This window comes from Bubalus kerabau, chromosome 2 (assembly GCF_029407905.1).
Source record: "Bubalus kerabau isolate K-KA32 ecotype Philippines breed swamp buffalo chromosome 2, PCC_UOA_SB_1v2, whole genome shotgun sequence".
NCBI lineage: Eukaryota > Metazoa > Chordata > Mammalia > Artiodactyla > Bovidae > Bubalus > Bubalus kerabau.
The window spans coordinates 133,658,162-133,684,061 of NC_073625.1; the positions used below are offsets into that span (position 1 = coordinate 133,658,162).

General features: G+C 39.2%; 1 protein-coding gene and 1 long non-coding RNA gene across 7 annotated transcripts in view; one reads left to right on the top strand and one right to left on the bottom strand.

Annotated features, from left to right (window-relative positions):
• Nucleotides 1-23,478, bottom strand: part of LOC129643842 (uncharacterized) — a 53,829-nt gene extending 30,351 nt beyond the window's left edge. For 2 of the 5 annotated variants that reach the window (XR_008710540.1, XR_008710538.1), the window contains exons 1-3: nucleotides 23,375-23,478; nucleotides 22,839-22,909; nucleotides 21,978-22,254 (exon numbers count right to left, since the gene is read on the bottom strand). This is a non-coding gene — a long non-coding RNA (uncharacterized LOC129643842). Of the gene's footprint in view, nucleotides 1-5,474; nucleotides 5,685-12,447; nucleotides 12,622-21,977; nucleotides 22,255-22,838; nucleotides 22,910-23,220; nucleotides 23,352-23,374 lie in introns of those variants that run through there. The other 3 variants (XR_008710536.1, XR_008710539.1, XR_008710537.1) reach the window with 3 other exon arrangements.
• PEX5L (peroxisomal biogenesis factor 5 like) overlaps nucleotides 1-25,900 on the top strand; it is a 290,800-nt gene that overhangs the window by 165,972 nt on the left and 98,928 nt on the right. For both annotated transcript variants that reach the window (XM_055568977.1, XM_055568976.1), the window contains exons 3-6: nucleotides 7,948-8,142; nucleotides 9,630-9,753; nucleotides 10,709-10,805; nucleotides 23,798-23,893. In XM_055568977.1, the coding sequence (XP_055424952.1) occupies nucleotides 7,948-8,142; nucleotides 9,630-9,753; nucleotides 10,709-10,805; nucleotides 23,798-23,893 (512 nt within the window). The remainder of the gene's footprint in view (nucleotides 1-7,947; nucleotides 8,143-9,629; nucleotides 9,754-10,708; nucleotides 10,806-23,797; nucleotides 23,894-25,900) is intronic.

Genomic DNA, 25,900 nt, shown 5'->3' on the forward strand with positions numbered 1-25,900 from the left:
TTATCATTTTCTGTCCACATTTTTAATAAATAGTCATTTTAAATAGAACACCATCATTTTATAGAATAGTATGAAATTACATTGCAAAATCAGGATGGACAGTGAACATTGTCTATCACATCCCAAACATTATGTATGTATTTACATTTAATGAATGGATAGTAGACAATCTTGTAGTAAAATATGGGGGAAACCTGCTGCAAGTTGTACTAAGTCAATCAAAGAGAAATTTGAAGAACCATATTAAGAAGAACTGTATTAAGATGAGAGGTAGGTTTTATACTTGGCATTTTCTTCCAGTGAAAAATAAATCCAGTGTGCCACCATCTTGACACTCCTCAAATATGTAAGGAATATAGTTCTTATATAAAATAACACAGAGTAAACAATATATGAATTACCTCTTCCAAAGGTCAGTCAAATGACAGGTTTTTTTTTTCTCTCTGACCCTAAAAGAACATATCCATCTACCTCATGAAAGTTATAGATAATAATTTTGTTCCTTTGTATTTCATTTTTGTTTTTACTTTCTGATTGTTTCTATATTAGGATTAACTTCTGTCATCCAATGATGATAACTTCAAGTTGATCAAATTAGGACGTTTTCCATTCCATTTGGGTGACATTAACTTCCTAAATTGTCTTTTACTCAACTCATTTGTAATCTAGTTAGACAGCTAATTCCTTGGCCCTCTCAAACTGTTCCTTAAATGGTAGGTTCAGTTCAGTTCAGTTCAGTTCAGTCGCTCAGTCGTGTCTGACTCTCTGCGACCCCATGGACTGCAGCACACCAGGCTTCCCTGTCCATCACCAACTCCCAGAGCCTACTCAAACTCATGTCCATCGCATCGGTGATACCATCCAACCATCTCATCCTCTGTCATCCCCTTCTCCTCCCAACTTCAATCTTTCCCAGCATCAGGGTCTTTTCAAATGAGTCAGTTCTTCGCATCAGGTGGCCAAAGTATTGGAGTTTCAACTTCAGCATCAGTCCTTCCAATGAATATTCAGGACTAATTTCCTGTAGGATTGACTGGTTGGATCTCCTTGCTGTCCAAGGACTCTTAAGATTCTTCTCCAACACCACAGTTCAAAAGCATCAATTCTTTGGTGCTCAGCTTTCTTTATAGTCCAACTCTCACATCCATACATGACTACTGGAAAAACCACAGCCTTGACTAGATGGACCTTTGTTGGTAAAGTAATGTCTCTGCTTTTTAATATGCTGTCTAGGTTGGTCATAGCTTTTCTACCAAGCAGCAAGCGTCTTTTAATCTCACAGCAGCAGTCACCATCTGCAGTGATTTTGGAGTCCAAGAAAATAAAGTCTCTCCCTATTTCCATTGTTTCCCCATCTATTTGCCATGAAGTTATGGGACCAGATGCTATGATCTTAGTTTTCTGAATGTTGAGTTTTAAGCCAACTTGGGGGCTTCCCTTGTGGCTCAGCTGGTAAATTGTAGGTAGGCCATGATTACTAATATTCTTGATTTTTAAATGGCAAATAAATACATATTATACACCAATGCATATATCAAATGCTCTGAAAGTGACTGGAAAACAGATATTTTTAAGATGATAATTATATTCTAAGTAATTACTATAAAACTTGCAAATAATTTCTTATCCTATAATCTCCCCCAAAATTAGATATATGTCAAAGTACAGGAAAAGCTCTTTTCTAAAGCAAGAAGAACAGGAGTCCTTTGTTTGCATTTATCAATCTACATAACCAGAAAAAATTATCTATAATCTTGAGCTATTATATGGACAGTTACTATAGAAGAAATATTACTATAGAAGAGATATCATAGTTTAAAAACTAATATTGCTCCTTGGTAAGGGACCTGTATATCAAAGAGTAGATCACTACATATGCAGGAAAAATATCCTTAACAAAGTTCACAATGCCATCACAGCCACCTAATTAAATATCTTAATTGCAAAATTAGTGTAATTTTTCAAAAAACATTTCTTTAAACTATTTATTTAATTTGGCTGCACTGGGTCTTAGTTGCAGCATGCAGGGTCTAGCTCCCCACACCCCTTGCATTAGGAGCACAAAGTCTTAACCACTGGACTGAGAAGTCTCCCAAATACACATATATAAAGCCTGAATAGCCATGGACCCAGTGGCATGCCTCTTTACAGAACTTAGAAATTTGGGAAGTAGCTTTAATTATGTATTCCAATAAAAAGGCAAGAGTTGGTTGATTATTTAAGTCCAATTTATCTATTTGACATCCTTCCTAAAGGAGTTTGCTTTATCAGCATTATATTAAGTAACCCCATGTTTTCTAAAATGCCAAAGTAACTTACAGATCAGAACAGAAAACCCTTCAGCTCCTTGTGGCACATTCTGTGACTGCCCCAATCAAGGCTGTCCACAGTCGGTCCTCTCTGACCACTCCCTGTAGGTTTATTCCTTTAGAGAAAGTCACTAAAAATCTAGGTTCATTATACAGTAGCGGTGTTAATACCCTTGGACTTCCCATTAAAGTATCAAATCAGTGCTTCATAATAGGTGCTATTTTGCCCAAACTGTTCTAAGCAGCCTCACCTCCCAGGGCCCAAGTAATCTTGTATTCATAAACATCTTCAGTGCCCTGTAGGAGCCTTCTAGTTCAATAGGTTGTGATTTTCAATCAAGTGTCCTTGAGATAGATGGAAACAAAACTTGTATAATATATTACGTCTTCTAACTTCAGGAAATTCCACCCAATGGAATTAAGTTATCCAACAAAAAAGTTTTTGAGATTGCCATCTATTTATGCCCTCAGACTACCCAAACTGGCAAATAATTGGTAGCTAAACAAAAACTAATCAAAGCCACATCAGTGGAGTCAGCACGTTGCCTCCAAGTTCACATAAAATCTAGAGAGTGGTGAAGGGCATGGGCTTGGGGATGATGGAACTGTGTTTGAATCCTGTATGGACCACTGATCTACCAGCTGTATTAGTTTCCTATTGTTGCTGTAACAAACTGCTACAAATTCAGTGGCTTAAAACAACACAAATTTATTATCCTGTAATTCTGGAAGAGATGGCAAGAATACACAGAAGAACTGTACAAAAAGATCTTCACGACCCAGATAATCATGATGGTGTGATCACTCACCTAGAGCCAGACATCCTGGAATGTGAAGTCAAGTGGGCCTTAGAAAGCATCATTACGAACAAAGCTAGTGGAGGTGATGGAATTCCAGTTGAGCTATTCCAAATCCTGAAAGATGATGCTGTGAAAGTGCTGAACTCAATATGCCAGCAAATTTGGAAAACTCAGCAGTGGCCGCAGGACTGGAAAAGGTCAGTTTTCATTCCAATCCCAAAGAGAGGCAATGCCAAAGAATGCTCAAACTACTGCACAATTGCACTCATCTCACACGCTAGTAAAGTAATGCTCAAAATTCTCCAAGCCAAGCTTCAGCAATATGTGAACCGTGAACTTCTTGATGTTCAAGCTGGTTTTAGAAAAGGCAGAGGAACCAGAGATCAAATTGCCAACATCTGCTGGATCATGGAAAAAGCAAGAGAGTTCCATAAAAGCATCTATTGCTGCTTTATTGACTATGCCAAAGCCTTTGACTGTGTGGATCACAATAAACTGTGGAAAATTCTGAAAGAGATGGGAATACCAGACCACCTGATCTGCCTCTTGAGAAATTTGTATGCAGGTCAGGAAGCAACAGTTAGAATTGGACATGGAACAACAGACTGGTTCCAAATAGGAGAAGGAGTTCGTCAAAGCTGTATATTGTCACCCTGTTTATTTAACTTGTATGCAGAGTACATCATGAGAAACGCTGGACTGGAAGAAACACAAGCTGAAATCAAGATTGCCAGGAGAAATATCAATAACCTCAGATATGCAGATGACACCACCCTTATGGCAGAAAGTGAAGAGGAACTCAAAAGCCTCTTGATGAAGGTGAAAGTGGAGAGTGAAAAAGTTGGCTTAAAGCTCAACATTCAGAAAACGAAGATCATGGCATCCGGCCCTATCACTTCATGGGAAATAGATGGGGAAATAGTGGAAACAGTGTCAGACTTTATTTTTCTGGGCTCCAAAATCACTACAGATGGTGACTGCAGCCATGAAATTAAAAGATGCTTACTCCTTGGAAGGAAAGTTATGACCAACCTAGATAGCATATTCAAAAGTAGAGACATTACTTTGCCAACAAAGGTTCGTCTAGTCAAGGCTATGGTTTTTCCTGTGGTCATGTATGGATGTGAGAGTTGGACTGTGAAGAAGGCTGAGCGCGGAAGAATTGATGCTTTTGAACTGTGGTGTTGGAGAAGACTCTGGAGAGTCCCTTGGACTGCAAGGAGATCCAACCAGTCCATTCTGAAGGAGATCAGCCCTGGGATTTCTTTGGAAGGAATGATGCTAAAGCTGAAACTCCAGTACTTTGGCCACCTCATGCAAAGAGTTGATTCATTGGAAAAGACTCTGATGCTGGGAGGGATTGGGGGCAAGAGGAGAAGGGGACGACAGAGGATGAGATGGCTGAATGGCATCACTGACTCAATGGACGTGAGTCTGAGTGAACTCCGGGAGTTGGTGATGGACAGGGAGGCCTGGCATGCTGCGATTCATGGGGTCGCAAAGAGTCGGACACGTCTGAGCGACTGATCTGATCTGAATTCTGGAAATCAGCTATCCTAAAATCAAGGTATCAGGATGGCTCTATTCTTTCTGGAGGCTCTAAAGGAGAATTCACTCCCTTGCCTTTTCCAGCTTCTAGATGGTACCTCGAATTCCTTGGCCTGTGGCCCCATATTCCATCTCTGAAGCCAACAGCATAGCACCTTCAAGTCACTGTTTCCTTCTCTCTCCACCCTCCACCACCACCATCTCTTAGTCACCATCTCTCTCCCTCTCTCTCTCTCCCTCCCTCTCTCTCCCTCTCTTTCTCCCTCTCTCTCCTCCTGTCTCTCTCTCTCCCCTTCTATCTCTCACTCTCTCTGCCTGTCTCTCACTCTCTCCCTCTTTCTCTCTCTCCCCACCTCTCTCTCCATCTCTTGCTCTCTCTCTCTCTCTCTCCCCCTCATCTCTCACTCTCTCTCTACCTATCTCTCACTGTCTCTCTCCATCACTCTCTCTCCCCATCTCTCACTCTCTCCCTCTCTCTCTCCATTTCTCACTCTCTTTCTCTCTCCCACTATTGTTCACTCACTCTCCCCCTATCTCTCACTCTCTCTCTCTCCCTTGTCTCTCTCTCTCTCACACACACACACATACACACACAATTTCACTTCCACAATATATCAGATGATTATTTTAATTTAAACACAAATTCTGAAACACAAACCTTCATATGCCTAAGAGAATATTCAAAATCAGATTGAGAAAATCAGTAGAGCAGACACCCCCTTCCATACCAAGGTGTGCTATCTATGAAGCCCACATGGAACAATGACATCTGACGCCCTTTATTTTTGTCTTAACTAAAGTGCACACACACACATACACACACATACTCACATACTCCCACGCTAACATGAGATTTGTCTTTCTTCAGAAAGTGGAAGGCTGCACACATCCTTCTGTGGTTTTGAAACTGTGTTCCTCAGGGACTCTCTCTGCTTCAAGCTTGCCATTCAACCTCCAAGGCACCCCCTTCATCAACTGAGGAACAAATAAAGCCTTTTGTGTGTGCCTAGCAGTTGTTTCACATTTGCTGGGAAAAGAACAAAGAAACAGAGACCTCAGAACAAACACAGGAAGTGCTGAGGACAGCTTGGAGGGGAAAAGAACGTTACTGAGCCAAGTTTGAATTCGCAGTTCAGTCTTTGAGTAATTCATTTATTCTGAATGGTGAGAAACAGATATAGAGTTAAATTAATACTCATCAGTTATTATTCTGTAACAAATGTACTTCCTATCTACAAGCAGACAAGTCCTATGTAATTTTCTTCTAAAAGAAGTGTAGGAGAAAGTGACTAATTCTTGTTTGTGCAATTAGTAAAAAGGCATATATGGCATTTCAGAGACTGTTATTCACTTCCTTCCTTCTGTTATAAGGAAATCACAGTGGGCCTAGAATCCCCGCCAACATTAACAGTGGCCTAGAATTTTCTATTTAAACATTCAAAAGATATGAAATGTGTGGCATCCGAGCCTATGCTGGCTGCTTGCCGTGCTTAACTTTGAGACACCGAGCCAGCCAGAACACGCCTGCATGGCTCAGAGCATCTTACTCTGGAAAAGGACTCCTATCTCAGGAAGACTGGGACAAGACAAGCTCACATGAGATGACACTTTCAGGCCATTTTATGATAAATTTACTTCATAGCATCTTCTGCAGAGCCAATAGCCTGTCTCATCTGCCATTTTATTCCCGGGGGTGTTTTCCTGTTTCTGTCAGTGGGGAGTGGGGGAAACAGGAGATAAAGGAAAAGGAAAGAAAAGCATCACCAATTGGCCACCAAAGAATGGAAATAATATTTATTGAATACCTGCAGTATGTTGGGCACTTTACACATTTGATTTATAAATTAGATAATTTAATCTTCATATCATATCTGATGCAGAGACTTAATTCTGCATTTTTTAAGTGAGGACATTGAAACTCAGAGATGTCAATAAACTTACTCCAAGTCACATAGCTAGGCAGTGGCAGAGTCAGGTCTTTGCACTTCACCATTAACACCCAACCATTGTGATTTATACTTGAAATCAGAAAGCAAGATTATAGAAAGTTTTACATCCTATCCTAAGGATCCCATATGATGGCTAGCTCATGAGAACACTTCAGTACTAAAGAAATCCTGGTTGTGAACTAAATTAATCCCTGACCCTGCATTGAATGCAAGGGGGAAATAGATGGAAGAGTATCGAGATGTCAACAAAGATCCATTTCTTACCAAGAGAAAAAACCAAGAGATCAAAGAGGAGAAGGAGCTGTGCAGAGGTTGTTGTAGACAGTGCTGGAAAGAGTTAGCATAAGGAGTGTCCCTGTCACTTTGGTGGCTTTTCTAAGCTAGCCAGTAAAGGGATCCTAGGTCAGGAAGCCATCAGGCCAGTTCAGAAGCCAGTCTCTGGGATGCTGGGGCTAAAAGAGAAGTAGAGCTGGAGGAACCTTTTCTAATAGGAATTTTCCATTTCTCACAATGAGCTAGTCAAACAGCAGTTACTTGCACTTGAAGAGAAAGAATGAAAAGTTACATAGCTTGCCTTTTTAATTCTCATTTGCCTAGTTTGCATTTGAACAAATTATTATTTCTGCCTTCATTAGAGTATTTAACACAATGTAATCAACCTGCTGGGAAGTAAAAGTGTAACCATTTTATGGTTTGTTACATTGAAATTTAAATCTGCATATTAAGCAGCAAAGGCATTAACATGTGTACCTATTCATCAACTATGGATTATGAAATACCTCTCTAGTGTGAGCCCAAACATCAGGCCATTTTCTGATTAAACTGCTTAATTAAATAAAAGATGATTAGCAACATTCATTTATACCCTAGATACTTTAGTAGTTTGAAATTAAAACATGAAGACATTTAGAAACTTTACCAAATCTTCCTCATCACTGTTTTGCAAGCACCTCTTGGAATATGATACATTGACTCTATGCTGGGAAAAAACTTCACTCTAAAATATACCTCTTTATAAATAAAGCAAAGCAATCAAGTAAATAGTACCTGAACTCAGATTCAATTTTATCATTTTAATTCCATTCAAACCTTCATCACTGGTGCGACTGGTCTAAGTCTTATTCTGCAGATTTCTACCATGCCAAATAAAGGAGAACATGCAGCAAGCTTCCCAGTCTAAATGCAAACCGTCTTGATAAATGAATGGTGAGCTAACTTAATTCGGTGCTTCTAACCTATAGTGCAAACACAAAATCCTTCTGCACCCAACTGAAGCTTATTTTTAAAAAAGAATTTCAGAGCAGTGAGTGAGCTTATCTTAATGTCTTCTCTCTCTTACAGTATTGACTACAGGCTTAGATCTCCTTGACTTGAGTGAACCTGTCTCTCAAACCCAAAGCAAAGCCAAGAAGTTGGAGGCCTCATCAAAAACCTCATCCCTCAAGAAAAAGGCTGATGGGTCTGACCTCATCAGTGCAGATGCTGAGCAGAGAGGCCAGGCTCTCCGAGGCTCGGAGACAGCATCCTTAGACTTAAGTACGGCAATAGCTGTGTTTGCTGCCTTGATACAAAGCCATTCTACAGATGACATGAAAACTGTGGGCAAAGCAGTAGAAAAGTTGATGTCTATGTAGAAAACTGGGCAGGACACACTTTGTGCTTAGATTAAATAGCAGTTGGGGAATTCAACTTTGTAGAACTGGTGTAGATTTATAGGTTTACTTATACAACCCATGTGTATCGAGTTTTTGACAGATGGCAGACACCATACTAGGCACTGGAGTTACAATGAAAATAAGATACAAATCTTGCTCTCCAGGACCATTCAGTCTAGAGAGGAAGAGAGTCTAGAAAGAGAAAACTCTAACCCAAGGTCTAGGAACAGCCAGATGGAACAGTAACATGTAACATGCATGGAAATATTGCAATACAATAATGTTAGCTACCATTTATTGGGTGACTTACAATATCCAGGACTGTGCTATATCATTTACATATATTATCCCATTAACTCATCACAACTCTTTGAAATGAGTGAGGAACAAGGTTTTCAAATTTAAATAATTTGCCCAAGATCCCAGTTAGTATGAAGAACAGCTGGAATTTGAGCCAAGCTCTAATTAACTTCAAAGTGCATACTTCTCTCCACTGCACATTTTCCTGAGAAAGGAGGTCTTAACCTTGACTCATGGAACCAGTCAATTAAGCTCTTTTTCTTAAGAGAAAGAAAGGTGGCAAGAATTTCAGAAAGTCAAGGGAAACGTGGATGAGTAAATATCCATAAAATGAGCATATTAGTAACTTATCCATAAAGTCATGAAGGTTAAAGGAGATATATAAAATCACTTAGCACTGTGTTATATACATATTAGATGCTTATGAATTAATTTATCCATTTGTTCAATAAACATTGTTCTGGATACCTGTTGTGTTCTGTACTATGCTGGGAATACAAAGATAAATAATATAAGCTTTCTGCTCCTTAGTAAATTTACAGTCTAGTGGAGAGATAGAAAAATGATTAAATGATTACAATAAAGTATGTATGTACTATGTGCTGCAATAAAGAAAAGCCTGGGTTAGTTACTGCATACTAGCACCTTCATAAAGCCCCTCACCCAGCCAGGGGTTTATAGAACGTATGTTATAGGAAGCACTGTGATAGCAGTCTTGAAGGATGAGGAAGAATTTGTCAGATGAAAAATATGGATCAGAGAGAGTAAGGAGGAAAGGGCAGGGCTTTCCTGATGCAGAAGCACAAATAGACCAAGATGCTTTTTCAAGCAAATACAAATATTGTCACAGTACTCAAGAATGGTAGAGTAGTGAGAAATAAGTCTTAGAGTCACCAGGGGTTGGATAATGGGAGTTCTTGTTTGCCAGGCCCTTAAGTTTTAGGGGAGGGCTGGGTTGAAGGGTAAAGTTCACTTGTATAAGACTTCTCAGTCTTAACCAATCTCTGTTCTCTCTCCACCTCGTTTTCTCCCCCTGTTCCCCTCACCACCTTCCTGTCTCCTTAGCAGACATTCAAACACAACTGGAAAAATGGGATGATGTTAAGTTTCATGGAGATCGAAATAGCAAGGGGCATCCCATGGCAGAGAGAAAATCAAGCTCATCTAGAACTGGATCAAAAGAACTTTTATGGTAAGATATTTTAATATCAGAAAATAACCATTTATGTGTCATGTACACATGTATTGAAATAGCCAATGAGCTAAGTCAGTCCAGATTCTTGGTGCCAAAAGCCCCTGTTTATCAATGTTAATTATTGTGACTTTTAAAATTAAATTATTTCATCTGAGTTGTCAAAAATTCAGCCAATAAGGATTTTGGCAGTTTCATAATTCAATACTCAATATTTTTCAATATTTGTTAATAATTTTCTGAATGTGTAACTGATCTTTCAAAATAGGTACACAGGTATATTTCATATATGTGTATATTAAATGGGGGCTTCCCTGGTGGTTCAGATGGTAAAGAATCTGCCAATGCAGGAGACCCAGGTTCTATCCCTGAGTCAGGAAGATCCCATTAAGTGAGTTACAGTTAAATTAAGTGTTTCTAGTTAAACAGGTAGCCTGTTCTGACTTTATGAATCATCACTGTCAGAAAATGAACTAATAATAATCTATGGATGCCCATGACAAAAACTGGCTGCCTAAATCTTACCATGTCTTTAAAACTTCCTAAAGGGCAACATATTTCAGTCTTTTGCCCTTCACACATCTCCACTTATATGACATTTCAAATTCTATATAAAGATCCAATCTTACTAATACACTTTGTGAGAAGTTCCCTCCCCACAAAAAGCCAATACTTTTTTGATGAGGCAGAACTTTCTGCAACAAAAATGGTATTGCATTTATTTGCCTTTTGCACATAACTGAAGTCTAAATCAATCACAGACAATAACACCTAGCACATTGCAGCCACTGATATTCCAAAAGTGGTCATTATAATGGAAACATCCAAGATAAAGTCTGATGAGAGCTTTGTTACCAAGGTTCTTGGTGACCCAAATTAGCCAGGTTTTTCGGCTGACTTTCTAGCTGAATTTACTTCTCGATGTACATTAACTTCCTTCATGCGCCCCGTATAGGTCTTCAGAACACAGATCTCAGCCAGAACTGAGTGGTGGGAAAAGCACCTTGAACTCTGAGTCAGCTTCGGAGCTGGAATTAGTGCCTCCAACACAGGTAACAAATCCAATTCCTCAATGCACCTATCTTTTCTAATAGATCATTTATGTCATAAATATTTTATTTAAATTTCAACCAAAAAATTTGAAGTTTTTTTTTTTCTGTATTTTGTATTTCATTTGCTTTCTTACTCAGTAGCTATCTCAATGCTTAAAATAACAGATGATTGATAAATAGGTAGGTGGGTAGGTAGGTAGGTAGAAAGATAGATAGATAGATAGATTTGGCTGGAAAAGGTGTCAGTGAACTTACTACTTAGCACTTTTTCCTTGTTCTACCATTTACTGTTCCATTATTTTTCAATACAAAATCTGTTCTACTCCAGCATTAGCATTGTTTATGTAACAGACACAAAGAAGAGGAAAGTACATTTTGAACATTCATTCACATCTATGCCCTGTGGGACAAAATATTTACACATCAGGATTCTGACCATCACATTAAAATAAATGTGATGCTAAGGAATTACTAAGTGTAGTATGAGCAATCATGATAATACTAAGAGCTACCATTTGTGAGTACCTACTATGTATTAGGGACTCCACTATGTGCTTTTCACATATTGGATTGGCCAAAAAGTTTGTTCTGGTTTTTCCATAACATCCTACAGGAAAACTGAAACGAATGTTTTAGCTAACCTGATATTACACCTAATACTGAAATAATCCTGTGAATTATTTTTAGCCTTACTTTGTCTCTAAAGAGTCTTGGTAGAGTCAAAATCCTTTCACTGGGGCTCCCAACTAATCCCTTGTATAAGTAAACCAGACCTGTCTGTCCACTATTTGACCCTTGACTTCAGTGTAACTGACTTGCCTATGACTAGTTACCTCCTATGGTTAAGGCTGTGCCAAGAAAACCCAAGTCAATCTCAATCTTTTCGTTTGCTCAAACACTTTACAAGGGTATACAGCCTTGATCTAAAACCACAAAGATCTCTTAAGAAATGTATCCACATTCACACATCTTTAATCTCCATGGAAATAAGTAGGATGAAATGAGCAAAAGAAATTCTCCTGAGTTTATTAGATAAGATACTGAAACTAAGAGAGTAGATACTTTGTCTGAAGTGAGTAAAGGGATAACCATGATAATAGCAAATATTATTGAGTGCTATGAGAAGGCCTTCTAATATATATTAATTAGCTCTTTTGATCCTAACAAATGACTCGATGATGTAAGTGTATTTATTACCCCCATTTTATAAAGGGGGAAACTAAGGCACACTGAGACTAAGAAAATTATCAGTGCACTCACAACCAGTTAGTAGCCAAGAGGAGGAGGACACAGATAGAAAATGCAAGACATCTGGAAACAGTTGTAAGTCATTAACAGCAACCCTACAAGAGAGAGGTGGGCATTACTGCTCCTGGAACTTCGCAAGAAAATGAGTCAGCTAAATTTCAGAACAAATAACCCTGGGAAGCTTAATGAATTGTAAAGGTACCATGTTCTTTATCTTTGTTCATTTAAATGTAACTTTCAAAAAAGCAAATTGATAACATTTATTAGAGAAACATTTCTTGATAAGTGCATTAGAGATTTAGATTCAGGTAAAGTAATTGGTGCTGTTTCATAAACTGGAATCCTTGGAACAGTTTAATGTGGCAAGAGAACACTTATTTCTGCAGCAGGGGGAGACCTGGCACAGGTGGGCTGTTCCACGGGGAGCTGGAGGGGCGGAGGATCAGCTGGGGTCCTCGGTTGCCATGGAGACCCACAATGCACTCGTCTTATTATTCCAGTGACTGCTACTCCCCTGCTGGTTGTCTGATTTCATCCCACCACATTGTCCACTTACCCACTGGTGTACCTTTAAGCAAACACAATATGCTTTGGAAATTTCGTATGAGAGTCCCAACATTGTTCTCCAAAACATAATGTTAATTGCCCTGAGATAGTTCTGCCTGGATAAATCATAGTGAATCCTTTTAGAAGGTTACCAATTGTTTGTAAAGCATTTATCCTTTAAATTATTTTTTTTTTAATGCTGCATGTTTACTTAACAAGATTTGCCTCAACTAAGCAAATTTATAACCTCCTAGTTGTAATTCCAGCCTATGGTTAAATTAGGAAAATTTCATGACTTTGGGATTTAATCATTGAAAATATTAAGTCACTCAAATGGAACAGCAAGAAAATAGACTGACTTATCTACCTGTAATAAAAAAACAGAAAGGTGTTTTAACTCTTAGAAGCATACTGCTCTTAAATATATGATCTCTTTACATAAATAAGATGATGAAGCAGTATGAAAATTTGACTTAAAACTGACTTGCAAACTATTCAAGTAAAAAATTTCAGCTCACCAAAATTTTGTTACTGCTCCACTAACACTCAGATGGTTCACAGGAAAATCAAGGAAATGTATTCTCTCTCAAGCCAACATAGTTCAACATAATCTTAGTTCAACAGGTGAGGAGCTATTTAAAAGCCTTGCTTAAAAATCATATTTCAAAATCACAAAGAGAATGAAAGCTAACAATGAGAAGAATTCTTATGTTAGTTCATTTTCTTTTCAAAATGGGGAAAAAGAAAAGCATAGACTAGTCTCTTTCAAATAGTGCTTTGAATACACTAATCAGAGTGACAGGAGATTATAATAAATTCTATAATCTCTGTATATTGAAGAATAAAGTTTCTTGATATTATGCAAACTGTGTAATTTGTATTCCCTGCAGCTAACCATTTAAAGAAATTACGATATCTGAAAAATTTAAAAATTTTTGAAGAATTGAAATTCTTCAATGATATAAAATTAGCTTTTTAATGATATAAAATTCGCTTTTTCCATGAAGGAGTTGAGATAGTGCTAAGGCCAAAAAAAAAAAAAAAAAAGAACCAACTTCCACCAAAGAGTGATGGTTCACAAATTTCTTTTTCAAGTATGGACACTGGAAGGACAGCTCCAAGACAGGCTCTTTTTAACCTAATCTGGACTACACGAGAAGGTGTGGCAGCCAGGCTCTCAAATACTGAGTCATAATCCTGACTCAGTATTTGAATCAGAGTGAACAGAATCACTCTGATTCTGCTGATTTTGGCAGAGCAAATGCTTCCTTCCACATTGTCATAATTCTGTCAAGTTGGCAGTGTCCCAAACCAGAACAGTTTAAACTTTAAAAGTGCAGATATGTTTTCTAAATTATTGAAGGAGTAGTGAAAAAGGAAAGGCATACTAATAATAATGTAAGATAGTCCTAATATACTATTTGAAATGTTTACAATAATCTTGAGAATTAACGTTTTCTCCATTAATGAGCAATGCATCTCAGAGAACAGAAGTAGTTTTCCCAAGGTGACACAGCTAAGATGGAGAGGAGCCAGCACTCAAATCAAACCCATCAGCTTCTAAAGCCCTTGTTCTTCATCACACGTCACCTCTTATCAGACACATCAGACTTCTCTACCTGAGCGAACTCACAGACCATCGATTTCCCTTCTCAATGCAAGCCCTGATTATTACTTGGTTTATAGGGTTAAGTGGTTTTAAAAAATATCACTTTCTTCCAGAAACTCTGAAGATGAATTAGGATTGTCATCTGATCTGAGGCCATCACATTTTTGTGCCTACCCTCCCAAATTCATTCTCAGCCTCTTGCTCTTAGAAATGCTAATGGCTTCCATGCCATTCTTTCAATTTAATGAAGAAGACAATGTCTGCCATCCATAAAGCCATAAGTGAGGCAGTGGAAAAGTTTGAAAGATGAGACAGATTTTAAGAAGTAGGAAGAACTTTATATCTAGTCGAAACAATTAGATAATACACTATAAATAGAAATATAGTTTTGCTTTTTGGAAGATAGCACAAGAGCCACATCATCATCCCTCTTACCCTCCTGGCAACACAGTGAGCTACCAGTGAGGAAGAAAGCAAGAGAAGATGGAAAGAAGTAACAAAACCAAGAAGGCAGAAAGACAAGGTCAGCAGGAGGGCAAAAAGAAAGAAAGCTGAAGGTCATTTTCATAGTAGATAATCCGCACATACTAGGTACTCAACAAATACTTTTTATATAGTGGAAAAATAAGGAATGCTAACACAAAGGAGAAACAAAATGTTTTTCATTTTTAAAAATTTGAAAATAGAGGCTAATAGTTAAAGATGGGAAAAATAAAAGGATAAATTTTTATTCCTTTAGCATTTGAAGCTACTTTCAAAAAATAATTTATAGTTGTGTTTGCTAATAGACTGTTCATCTTCTTTAAACATTAGTCCTGATTTGCCTTGATAGTCCATAACATAGAATTGCATGATTGGAGGCAGACGGGAACCATGGGCTACCCACCTTTGCACAAAGCTCTGGGAATCTGCTCTTGACACAAAAGGTACACCTTTTTTCCATACTTTCAATGATAAATGTCTGCTGGCTGATTAAGAAAAAATATCATAGCCATCTTAATGAAGAAAATGTTTAGATGATCTGTGCTATCATGAGTCCAGATTTAACAAAAGAGTTCTAAACACAGGCTTTTTTAAAATCAAATTTCCAAAGTCACACCTGATAAGCCCTAAGCAGAAAAATGATAACACTTCACCAGCAAAGGTCTGTATATTCAAAGCTATGGTTTTTCCAATAGTCATGTACTGATGTAAGAGTTGGAACATAAAGAAGGCTGAGTGCCAAAGAATTGATGCTTTCAAACTGTGGTGCTGGAGAAGACTCTTGAGAGTCCCTTGAACAGCAAGGAGATCAAATCAGTCAATCCTAAAGGAAATGAACCCTGAATATTCATTGGAAGGACTGATGCTGATGATCTCAGTTTGTTTCCAAGGCAAACCATTCAGTATCACAGTAATCCAAGTCTGTGCCCCAACCACTAATGCTGAAGAAGCTGAATGGCTCTATGATGACCTACAAGACCTTCCAGAACTAACACCAAAAAAAGATGTCCTTCTCATCACAGGGGACTGGAACATGAAAGTAGGAAGTCAACAGATACCTGGAATAACAGGCACATTTGGCCTTGGAGTACAGAATGAAGCAGGGCAAAGGCTAACCAGGTTTTGCCAAGAGAATGCACAAGTCATAGCAAACACCCTCTTCCAACAACACAAGAGAAGACTCTATACATGAACCTCACCAGATGGTCAATACTGAAATCAGATTGATTATATTCTTTGCAGCCGAAAATGGAGAAGCTCTATACAGTCAGCAAAAACAAGACATGGAGCTGACTTTGGCTCAGATCATGAACTCCTTATTGCCAAATTTAGACTTAAATTGAAGAAAGTAGGGAAAACCACTAAGCCATTCAGGTATGACCCAAATCAAATCCCATACGATTATACAGTGGAAGTGACAAATAGATTCAAGAGATTAGATCTGATAGAGTGCCTGAAGAACTATGGACGGAGGGAGGTTCATGACATTGTACAGGAGGCAGTGAGCAAAACCATCCCTACGAAAAAGAAATGCAGGAAGGCAAAATGGTTGTCTGAGGAGGCCTTACAAATAGCTGAGAAAAGAAGAGAAGCAAAATGCAAAGGAGAAAAGGAAAGATATCCATCTGAATGCACAGTTCCAAAGAATAGCAAGAGCGATAAGAAAGCCTTCCTAAGTGAACAATGCAAAGAAATAGAGGAAAACAATAGAATGGGAAAGACAAGAGATCTCTTCAAGAAAATTAGAGATACCAAGGGAACATTTCACACAAAGATGGGCACACTAAAGGACAGAAACCGTATTGACCTAACAAAAGCAGAAGATATTAAGAAGATGTGGCAAGAATATACAGAAGAACTATACAAAAAAGACCTTAATGACCCAGATAACTGTGATGATGTGATCATTCACCTAGAGCCAGACACCGTGGAGTGCAAAGTCAAGTGGGCCTTAGGAAGCATCACTACAAACAAAGCTAGTGGAGGTGATGAAATTCCAGCTGAGCTATTTCAAATCCTAAAAGATGATGCTGTTAAAGTGTTCCACTCAATATGCCAGCAACATTGGAAAACTCAGCAGTGGCCACAGGACTGGAAAAGGTCAGTTTTCATTCCAATGAAAGGCAATGCCAAAGAATGTTCAAACTACCATACAATTGCATTCATCTCACATGCTAGCAAGGTAATGCTCAAAATGCTTCAAGTTACGCTTCAACAGTACATGAACCAAGAACTTGCAGAAATTCAAGCTGGATTTAGAAAGGGCAGAGGAACTAGAGATCAAATTGCCAACACCTGCTGGATCATAGAAAAAGCAAGAGAATTCCATAAAAACATCTGCTTCATTGACCAAAGCCTTTGACTTGTGGATCACAACAAACTGGAAAATTCTTAAAGAGACAGGAATACCAAACCACATTCCCTGCCTCCTGAGAAGTCTGTATGCAGGCCAAAGAGCAACAGTTAGAAGCAGACATAGAACAATGGACTGGTTCCAAATTGGAAAAGGAGTATGTCAAGGCTATATATTTTCACCCTGCTTATTTAACCTGTATGAAGAGTACATCATGAGAAATGTCAGGTTGGATGAAGCACAATCTGGAATCAAGATTGCCCAGAGAAATACCAATGACCTCATATATGCAGGTGACACCATCCTTATGGCAGAAAGAAAAGAGGAACTAAAGTCTCTTGATGAAGGTGAAAGAGAAGAGTGAAAAAGCTGGCTTAAAACTCAACATTCAAAAATCGAAGAACATGGCATCCAGTCCCATCACTTCATGGCATATAAATGAGGAAACAATGGAAACAGTGACAGACTATTTTCTTGGGCTTCAAAATCACTGCAAATGGTGACTGCCACCATGAAATCAAAAGATACTTGCTCCTTGGAAGTGTCTTGCTCCTCATCAAGTGTCTCTGATGAGCCTAGACAGCATATTAAAAAGCAGAGACATAACTTTACCAACAAAGATCCATATAATCAAAGATATGACTTTTCCAGTAGTCATGTATAGATTTGAGTTTGGACCATAAAAGCTTTGTGTTGAATTTTGGGTGAATTGATGCTTTTGAACTGTGGTGTTGGAGAAGACTCTTGAGAGTCCCTTGGACTGCAAGGAGATCAAACCAGTCAGTCCTAAAGGAAATCAGTCCTAAATATTCATTGGGAGGACTGATGCTGCAGCTGAAGCTCCAATACTTTGGCCACCTGAATCAAAAAAGTGACTCTTTGGAAAATACCTTGATGCTGGGAAAGATTGAAGGCGGGAGGAAAAGGAGATGACAGAGGATGAGATAGTTGGATGGCATCACTGACTTGATGGACATGAGTTTGAGCAAGCTCAGGGAGTTGATGATGAACAGGGAAGCCTGGCATGCTGCAGTACATGGGGTCACAAAGAGTTGGACACAACTGAGTGACTGAACTGACTGATGCTGAAGCTGAAGCTTCAATATTTTGGCCACCAGATGCCTAAGAGCCAACTCATTGGAAAAGACCCTGATGCTGGGAAAGATTGAAGGCAGGAGGAGGAGGGGGCAACAGAGGATGAGACAGTAAGATTACATTATTGATTCAATGGACATGAGTTTGCTCAAACCCTGGGAGATAGTGAAGGACAGGGAAGCCTGGTATGCTGCAATCCATGGGGCTGCAAGGAGTCAGACAGGACTTAGCAACTGAACAACAACAAGATCTCACAAACCAAGTGGCATGCCCACCCTCCCAAAAAACTGAGGATTATAAAGGTTAAGTAATTTGTCCAAGGTCACCATTAATAGTAAATGGTAAACCAGGATTTGATCCCAGGCAAAAAGCAGAGACATTACTTTGCCAACAAAGGTCCGCCTAGTCAAGGCTATGGTTTTTCCAGTGATCATGTATGGATGTGAGAGTTGCACTGTGAAGAAGGCTGAGCACCGAAGAATTGATGCTTTTGAAACTGTGGTGTTGGAGAAGACTCTGGAGAGTCCCTTGGACTGCAAGGAGACCCAACCAGTCCATTCTAAAGGAGATCAGTCCTGGGTGTTCTTTGGAAGGAATGATGCTAAAGCTGAAACTCCAGTACTTTGGCCACCTCATGCGAAGAGTTGACTCATTGGAAAAGACTCTGATGCTGGGAGGGATTGGGGGCAGGAGGAGAAGGGGACTACAGAGGATGAGATGGCTGGATGGCATCACTGACTCAATGGACGTGAGTTTGGGTAAACTCCGGGAGATGGTGATGGACAGGGAGGCCTGGCGTGTTGCAATTCATGGGGTCACAAAGAGTCAGACATTGCTAAGCGACTGAACTGAACTGAACTGAAACTGACTGTAGAGAGACTGTTTTCAATGACTGTTATATAATCTCTGCTAGTTGTTATATTTTTCTTCTCTACAGTTAAGCAAATCCCTTTTCTCCTCCAATTCCTTTAGAAAGATACTGAGCCTTTTTTTAAAATGTGTTTTGGTGGAATATATCTATCAATTGTATGAGGAGCTATGAATGATAGCTTTAGATGTTAGCCAAGAAAATTATGCTAGGACAACCACAGCCACAAATACAGTCATTTGCAAATCATATTTGACTGTTTTGATCACAGTCATAATTTTTAATAAAGACAATAAAGCATAATATTATTTTCAGAGTTATTTAATTCTTTCTTCTCTCCCTTCACCTAGTGCCGATCATTCAGTGCAATCAACAGCTGGGGGAATTAAATGCTTTCCTTCTTTGGAAACTGTAATACCCTAAAATCCAATTAGTTTAAACGAATTAAAATGCTGTTTTTAAAGCCAAAGCGCTTCCAGGAGGTAACTGTTAATTGTGGAGCCTTTTTCAAAACCATGCAAAGAAGGAAAGAAATGACTACGTCAGAATATATTTGTGAACTCCAGAGTTCCACCCACATACACATAATGTCAATTCCTAGATCAGAAGTCCTCACAGTGTGGTCCCTAAAGCAGCAGCGTCAGTAACACTTGGGAACTTGTTAGAAATGACGATTCTATAGCCCCACCCCCTACACCTACTGACTCAGAAACCCAAGAGGTGGAGCCCTGCAAATTGAAGGTGACCTGTGGGGGATTCTAATGCACGCTAAAGCTTAAGAACTGCTATTACAGCCATTGTCCTACCAAAATAGCTGCAAGTCAAACTTACAGGTGTGACTGTCTTGTTTATCATTCCTCTAGTTAAATATTAACAAATATCTGCAGTTTACTAGCATTATTTATGTTTTTCCATATTACAGTTTTGCCCGTAATGAAATTAGATGTAAAATATATATATATATATTGTTCAAAAAGAAGGCTGTTCTTGACTGTGTGTTTAGTATGTTTTTCATTCTCACTCCTAAATCAGCATGTCTGGGCACACTGCTGAGCTGCTAAAAAGTTTTAGAACCTTTAGATGGATACTACCCTCAGCTTGCAAACTGCCTCTGTTTACATTCAGTATCTACTTTTATTTTATGCTTCCTTAGGAAAAATAGATGGCTTTAAAATGTGAGGTTGCTAACATTCAAATTAGTAATAACATAAGGCTTTCCTAACAATGTGGGAAATAGCATTTACCTAAATAGTAACTGTACTATCAAAACAAAATTTCATTTTCACGGTAAGATTGTATTTACATTTACTGTTTTAGGCAGTTAAGAGAACATAAACTGTAAATCTAGAATCCTGAGAGATTTTCTTCTTCCTGATGTATGGTGCCCTTTGCATCCTGTGATTCATAATCCACTTGGGTCGTGAAACATTGATGAACGGAAGCCAGTGACAGTAATGGAGTCCTGTTCGGTCAGGCTTCACAGGAAAGACAGATCATGTTTCACTGGTGAAAAGGGCCTCTAATTGAAGGAGGTGCCTTGGGGACAAAAATGTTAGTGCTTCCTCTTTCTTCTCCTCATGTCTTTCATTATTATATAAATGCACAAAGTTTATTTCTTACCATGTGTGTCCATTTTTTTTTTAACTTTATCTCAATGAATATTTATTTCATGAACGAACCTACAGGAAAATAAAAGAGTTGGTTCTAAAACCAAAGGAATAAGGAACAGAGATTTATGTAGCCAGTTGGGAAAGAAATATCAAAATAAAAAGTTTACCAAATTAGATACAAGGTTGATTAACTGTCTATAAGACAATACAGTCATATCACCTTTGGCATTAACTTCTCTACCAGGCTGTAAGATCCTAATAGGTTATCAGTTCTAAAAGGTAATCATCTGCACCTTTATATTTGTTAAGCTAATATATTGCCACCCAAGAGTGTCAGATGAGGGTGGCAGTGGGCTGAACGGTGGCCCCCCTAAAAGATATGTTCATATCCTAATCTCTGGAACCTGTGTCAGGCTTCCCCTCCCTGACTCAATTTTCTGGATTAGAAAAATACAGTAGCTTCCACAGGGCCCAGAGAATAAGGGAGGATGCTTGTTTGGGAGGCCACTGGTGCCCACCAGTGAGCAAGGCACCAATGCCAAGGCAGTAGCATCACGGCCCTGACCTGCCTTCATCACCCTCCATTTTCTGACCACAGGCACTGCTCCAGAGGCCTCAACCCTGAGCTACTCACAGGCATCGCTTTTTACCAGGAACCCCACTAGGGCATCCTGCAGCCATCCCCACCCCACCCCCAAACCAGGGTTTACTAGCACAGACATCTGCCAGTCCAGGTACAGCACAAAAATTAAGTCCCTTTCAATCTCCTATAAACTCTCCTTAGCCTCCAGATTGGCCATGAGACCTTGACTGAGAACACACATCTACCTTCTGGGAGTAGGGAGGAGAAATACCTTTTATTTGGTCACTCATGTATTCCCTGACAGTATATTTTCAACAAATATTTACTGATTATTTGTGAAGCACCTACTCTTAGAAGGAGGGGCCAGGGATACAGCAGGGAATAAATACATCAAGGAGGAGAAAACATAAATTAGTGTTCCAATAAATTAACCTTTAAATCCATTAAAGCAGAAGGCAGTCTAAGACTTGTTTATGCTCAGAAACATTCCTAGTAATTACTTCATTATTATTATTATTATTTTCAGCCCACGGTATTCTAGACAGCTTCTTGGCTAGCTCTCTCAACCTCGTATAAATGTCCCTGTCTCCAAGGGACAGCTTTTCTATATTTTGCATCTTCCTAAAATGGCCAGTTGAGCACAGCCTCCTGTGAGAGGCAGTGGTTTTGAGCATGGCCCAGAAGCAATGGTCCTACCCCTTAGCTAGCTGTGAGACCAGGGGCAAGTCAAGTCAGCTGTCTGTGCTTCATGGACATGAAGTCAATGCTAGTACTTACCTCGGGTTGTTGAACAGACAACATGAGTTCCAGTAGGTAAAGGACTTGAAGCAGCATCTGGCATGTAGTAAGCCCTGGTACTGGTGTTGTTCAGTCTCTAAGTTGTGCCCGATTCTTTATGACCCCATGGTCTGTAGCCCGCCAGGCTCTTCTGTCCATGAGATTTCCCAGGCAAGAATACTGGAGTGGGTTGCCATTTCTTCTTCCAAGGGATCTTCCCAACCCACAGATTGAATACTGTGTAATCATCAAAGAGGGGGGTTCCTCTTGAGGACCACTAATGGTGGAGAAAGAATGAAAAGCAACTGAACAGAATAGATGGTAAGTGCTGGGTGGAGAGCGAAGTTTTGCCATAGTTTTGGTTTTCGAATGTGGCTACTTTTAAAAATCACCACAGAGCTTTTCAACCATTTAATTCCTGGGCCCTACCTTCAAAGATCACTTCATTGGTCTGGGGTGGGGCCCAGGTCTTTTCAAGTAATTCCCCTAGAAGCAGGGATTGAGCATCCTTGCAGGCCAGTAATCTCCCACGTGGCCAAGGAGCCACCCCTGCCCTGCAGTGAAAGGGGGTGGAGGACTTGACTCCGAGCCTCTCTCCCCCTGCTCTCCAAGGCCTAGCTGCCTTAGCAGTGCTGGGCCTCCTCCCGCAATCCATACACAGGCATCCTTGGGGCATGCATCACTTGTCAGACCCTGGGCTCAGGGTGGGGCAGTACAAGAGTTACCAAAGTCCTCCCGCTGTGGACACCACAGCAGAGCAAGAGGATCAGAGAAGAAGATAGATAAGAAAACAAGCAATCACATGGAGAAAAATGAGAAACATTCAATGCTCATGGAGAGGGTTCTAATCAACATACTTACTAGGAAATCCTTGGGAAAAGAATGAGATAGATCTAGGAGTGCAACATGTGGAGACTCTCCAAGGTACATTGCTGAATAGAAAAAAAACAAGCCACAGAATAGCACCATTTACGTTTCCAAAAGCTTTTTGAAACACTGTGATATTCTATCCATGGGTGCATAAATATACATGCAAATTCAAGGGGGAAAGGTCTAGAATTATGCCTCTGATTTACCATGATTAATTTTTTTCAAAAAGAATGTAATCATTGTTTGTGAAATTTAAAATAGATATTTTTAAAATTCTAGCAAACTCTTTGTGGAGGATCTTCTGGAAATATTTGCATTTAGCTAAGTTGTGTATCACATCTCCTGTTAATTGTGACAAAGCAGTTGGCATTACCAGACATGATTTTATCCAAGTGACTATTTAGCAGAGAGCAGTGACCTGAGGAAATGTGGCATGAGAAAGATGTGTGCCAAGAGAGGGAAGGCAAAGGAAAGAGAATACAGCATGAAGCCCAGCTCAAGTGTAAGGAGAAAGGCCTAGCAGCTACCTTCCGTGGCTGCAGCCTTCGCAGCTTCACCTGAGGCTGATCCTCCTAACAAGCTGAAAGCGCAAACATCAGCTTCCAGGTGTATTCTATAACGGAGATTCTCCAGCCTAACTGCATGGGGAGACTTCCTGACCTATCAACGCCTTGAACCTAGACCAATGAGATGTAAGATCTTTGGGAGGTAGGGCCTGGGTGTTGATGTTTTAATATGACCTCGGCTGAGACTCGCGGTTAGAAGATGCCTGCGTGTGAGCGGGGCGCAGACTTTGGCACCGTCCCCGTTTAAGAAGCGTTCTGTTTGCAAAGTACTCCAAAAGTGACGTCAGTCACGGGTACTTCTTAAAGTCTAGGATACGATGAGAAAAGGAAAAATGTTTGTATTTTATATTATGTGATTCCAAAATTATGTTTGGTTTATTTCAGGCTCGACTGACCAAAGAGCAGCGCTGGGGGAGCGCCTTGCTTTCCAGAAACCATTCCTTGGAAGAAGAATTTGAAAGAGCGAAAGCAGCTGTGGAGGTAGCTTTTTGGTTTATTTTTTCAGTTTCATGTTTCTGAGAGTGGAATTAAGAAAATCAAACAAGATACATATGAAGTGAGTCTTTTATAAAAAATTGGAGGATAATTGCTTTACAGTGTTGTGTTGGTTTCTGACGTACAACAACGTGAATCAGCAACATATACATCTTAAGAATCTTAAGTATACATCTCTTCCCTCCCTTTTGAGCTCCCTTCCAGCTCTCTAGGTTGAAATGGGTCTTTATAGACATGAACAAACCATGACTATAATTGTTAGAATGAGACCTGGTTACCAGAGAACTTTTGACTTCCTACATGGGGTGACTAATAGTTGTCAACTCTTAGAATTCTGTGGTAGATTAGCAGTGACTGTCTGGAGTTTTGGGTCAGGAAGAACTCCAAGTCTCATCAGGCTCCCGTGATGAACCTATGCTATGCATTTGCTATGCTTCTATGAGGTCAAGCTTCATGCCTGATTGTTTTTTCTCTGACATACAGGACAATGTCTGAAACATAGAAGGTCTTGCTATCCCTGAAATATACATTTTCCTCACTGGGTGGGGGGAAAAGGCAGGGCTGAGAAATTCTTATCGATGATAGACCATCTTGACTTGAGCCATAATTTTTTTTTCTTTTTTACTGTTAAGAGTGTTCAAAACAATGACAATGTTAATAAATTAAACACTTAATTTGAACATTACTTTTCTTTGTTTAACCTTCTAATAAGAGAGGGGGTGGGGGGAGAAAGAAAGGGAAAAGGGAAGCCAAAAAAGACATTCTTGGCTGTTTTTTATCCATTTCCTTCCTGGTTAGATTTGCAAAGAGTGCATTACAGGCCCCATCTATGATTCTCACGAAAGCTTTGCTCGATGACTATTTGAGAGTGGATCTTTTCACCCAATCCAAGTATGAACTTGTCAGGACCTCCATTTCTATTACTGATGGGAAATCTTGCAAATTGAAAGAATTCCTGTAATATGGTTCATTTATGTGTCAGTCTTACCACTAGATTTTGGATGAAAGTATTATACAATGGGCAGTCTTTCAGTAATTTCATACTTGAAGTGCAATTAAATCATACTAGCAATTTAATATTAAAAAGTTCTCTATATTCTAGGAAATAATTCCAGTCAAATTTCATATCATCAATCAGAAACCTAGTAAGAGAACACTTTAGTCTCATCACAATACAGTCCACCCAAATTTCTTCTTTTAGATTTAACCTTTTTATTAAAAAAAAAAAAAAAGTTAATGCGTATTTAGTACTCTTGAATGTGATCAACTGATAGATTTGATTGAGACCAGCTGAGTTCAAATTGTTCAACTGCATGGAGGCTGTAGCTCAATTTATCTTAAATGTAGAATTTTCTGACTAAAAGAGAATGTAAGTTTCTTTTGAACTCCTGTGTATAAAACACTGAATTAGCACTAAAAAGATTATTTAGAACCATAGAATCTTGGGGAAGAAAAGACTTTAGAATTTATTCCTATTTGTAAGGAGGAGACAATGGGTTCACACTAAAAAGACATAAGTACAAAGTAATATATCAACAAGAAAAAAAATTGTCCATCTGTCTGTCTATTCATAAAATCACCTAATCTTAGTTTTGGTGGAGACCTTAGAAGTCATCTATTCCAACCAGTCACACAAAACAGTCTTTCTTTTTAAACATACTTGACAAATTATTTATTCAAACATACCCTGTTTCTATTTGAACATTTCCAGTTAGGAACAACTCACTTATTTTCAAGAAAACCTATTTCAGTTTTGGACAATCCTGACTATTAAAAAGGTCTTCCCTGAATTAGGCTGAAATTGATCTACCAGCAACTACCTGTTTTCTTACCCCTGGCTTTGCTCTCTCTGGACCAAGGCAACTTTAGGTGAATCCCTTCTCTACATGATGCCCACCTCAACCCAGGAAGCCTGATTTTCTCCTGGTTTCTCCTTGTATGTCCTGGGAATTGAGAGACCAGAGTTGTTATTCCAACTTGCCACTAATAACT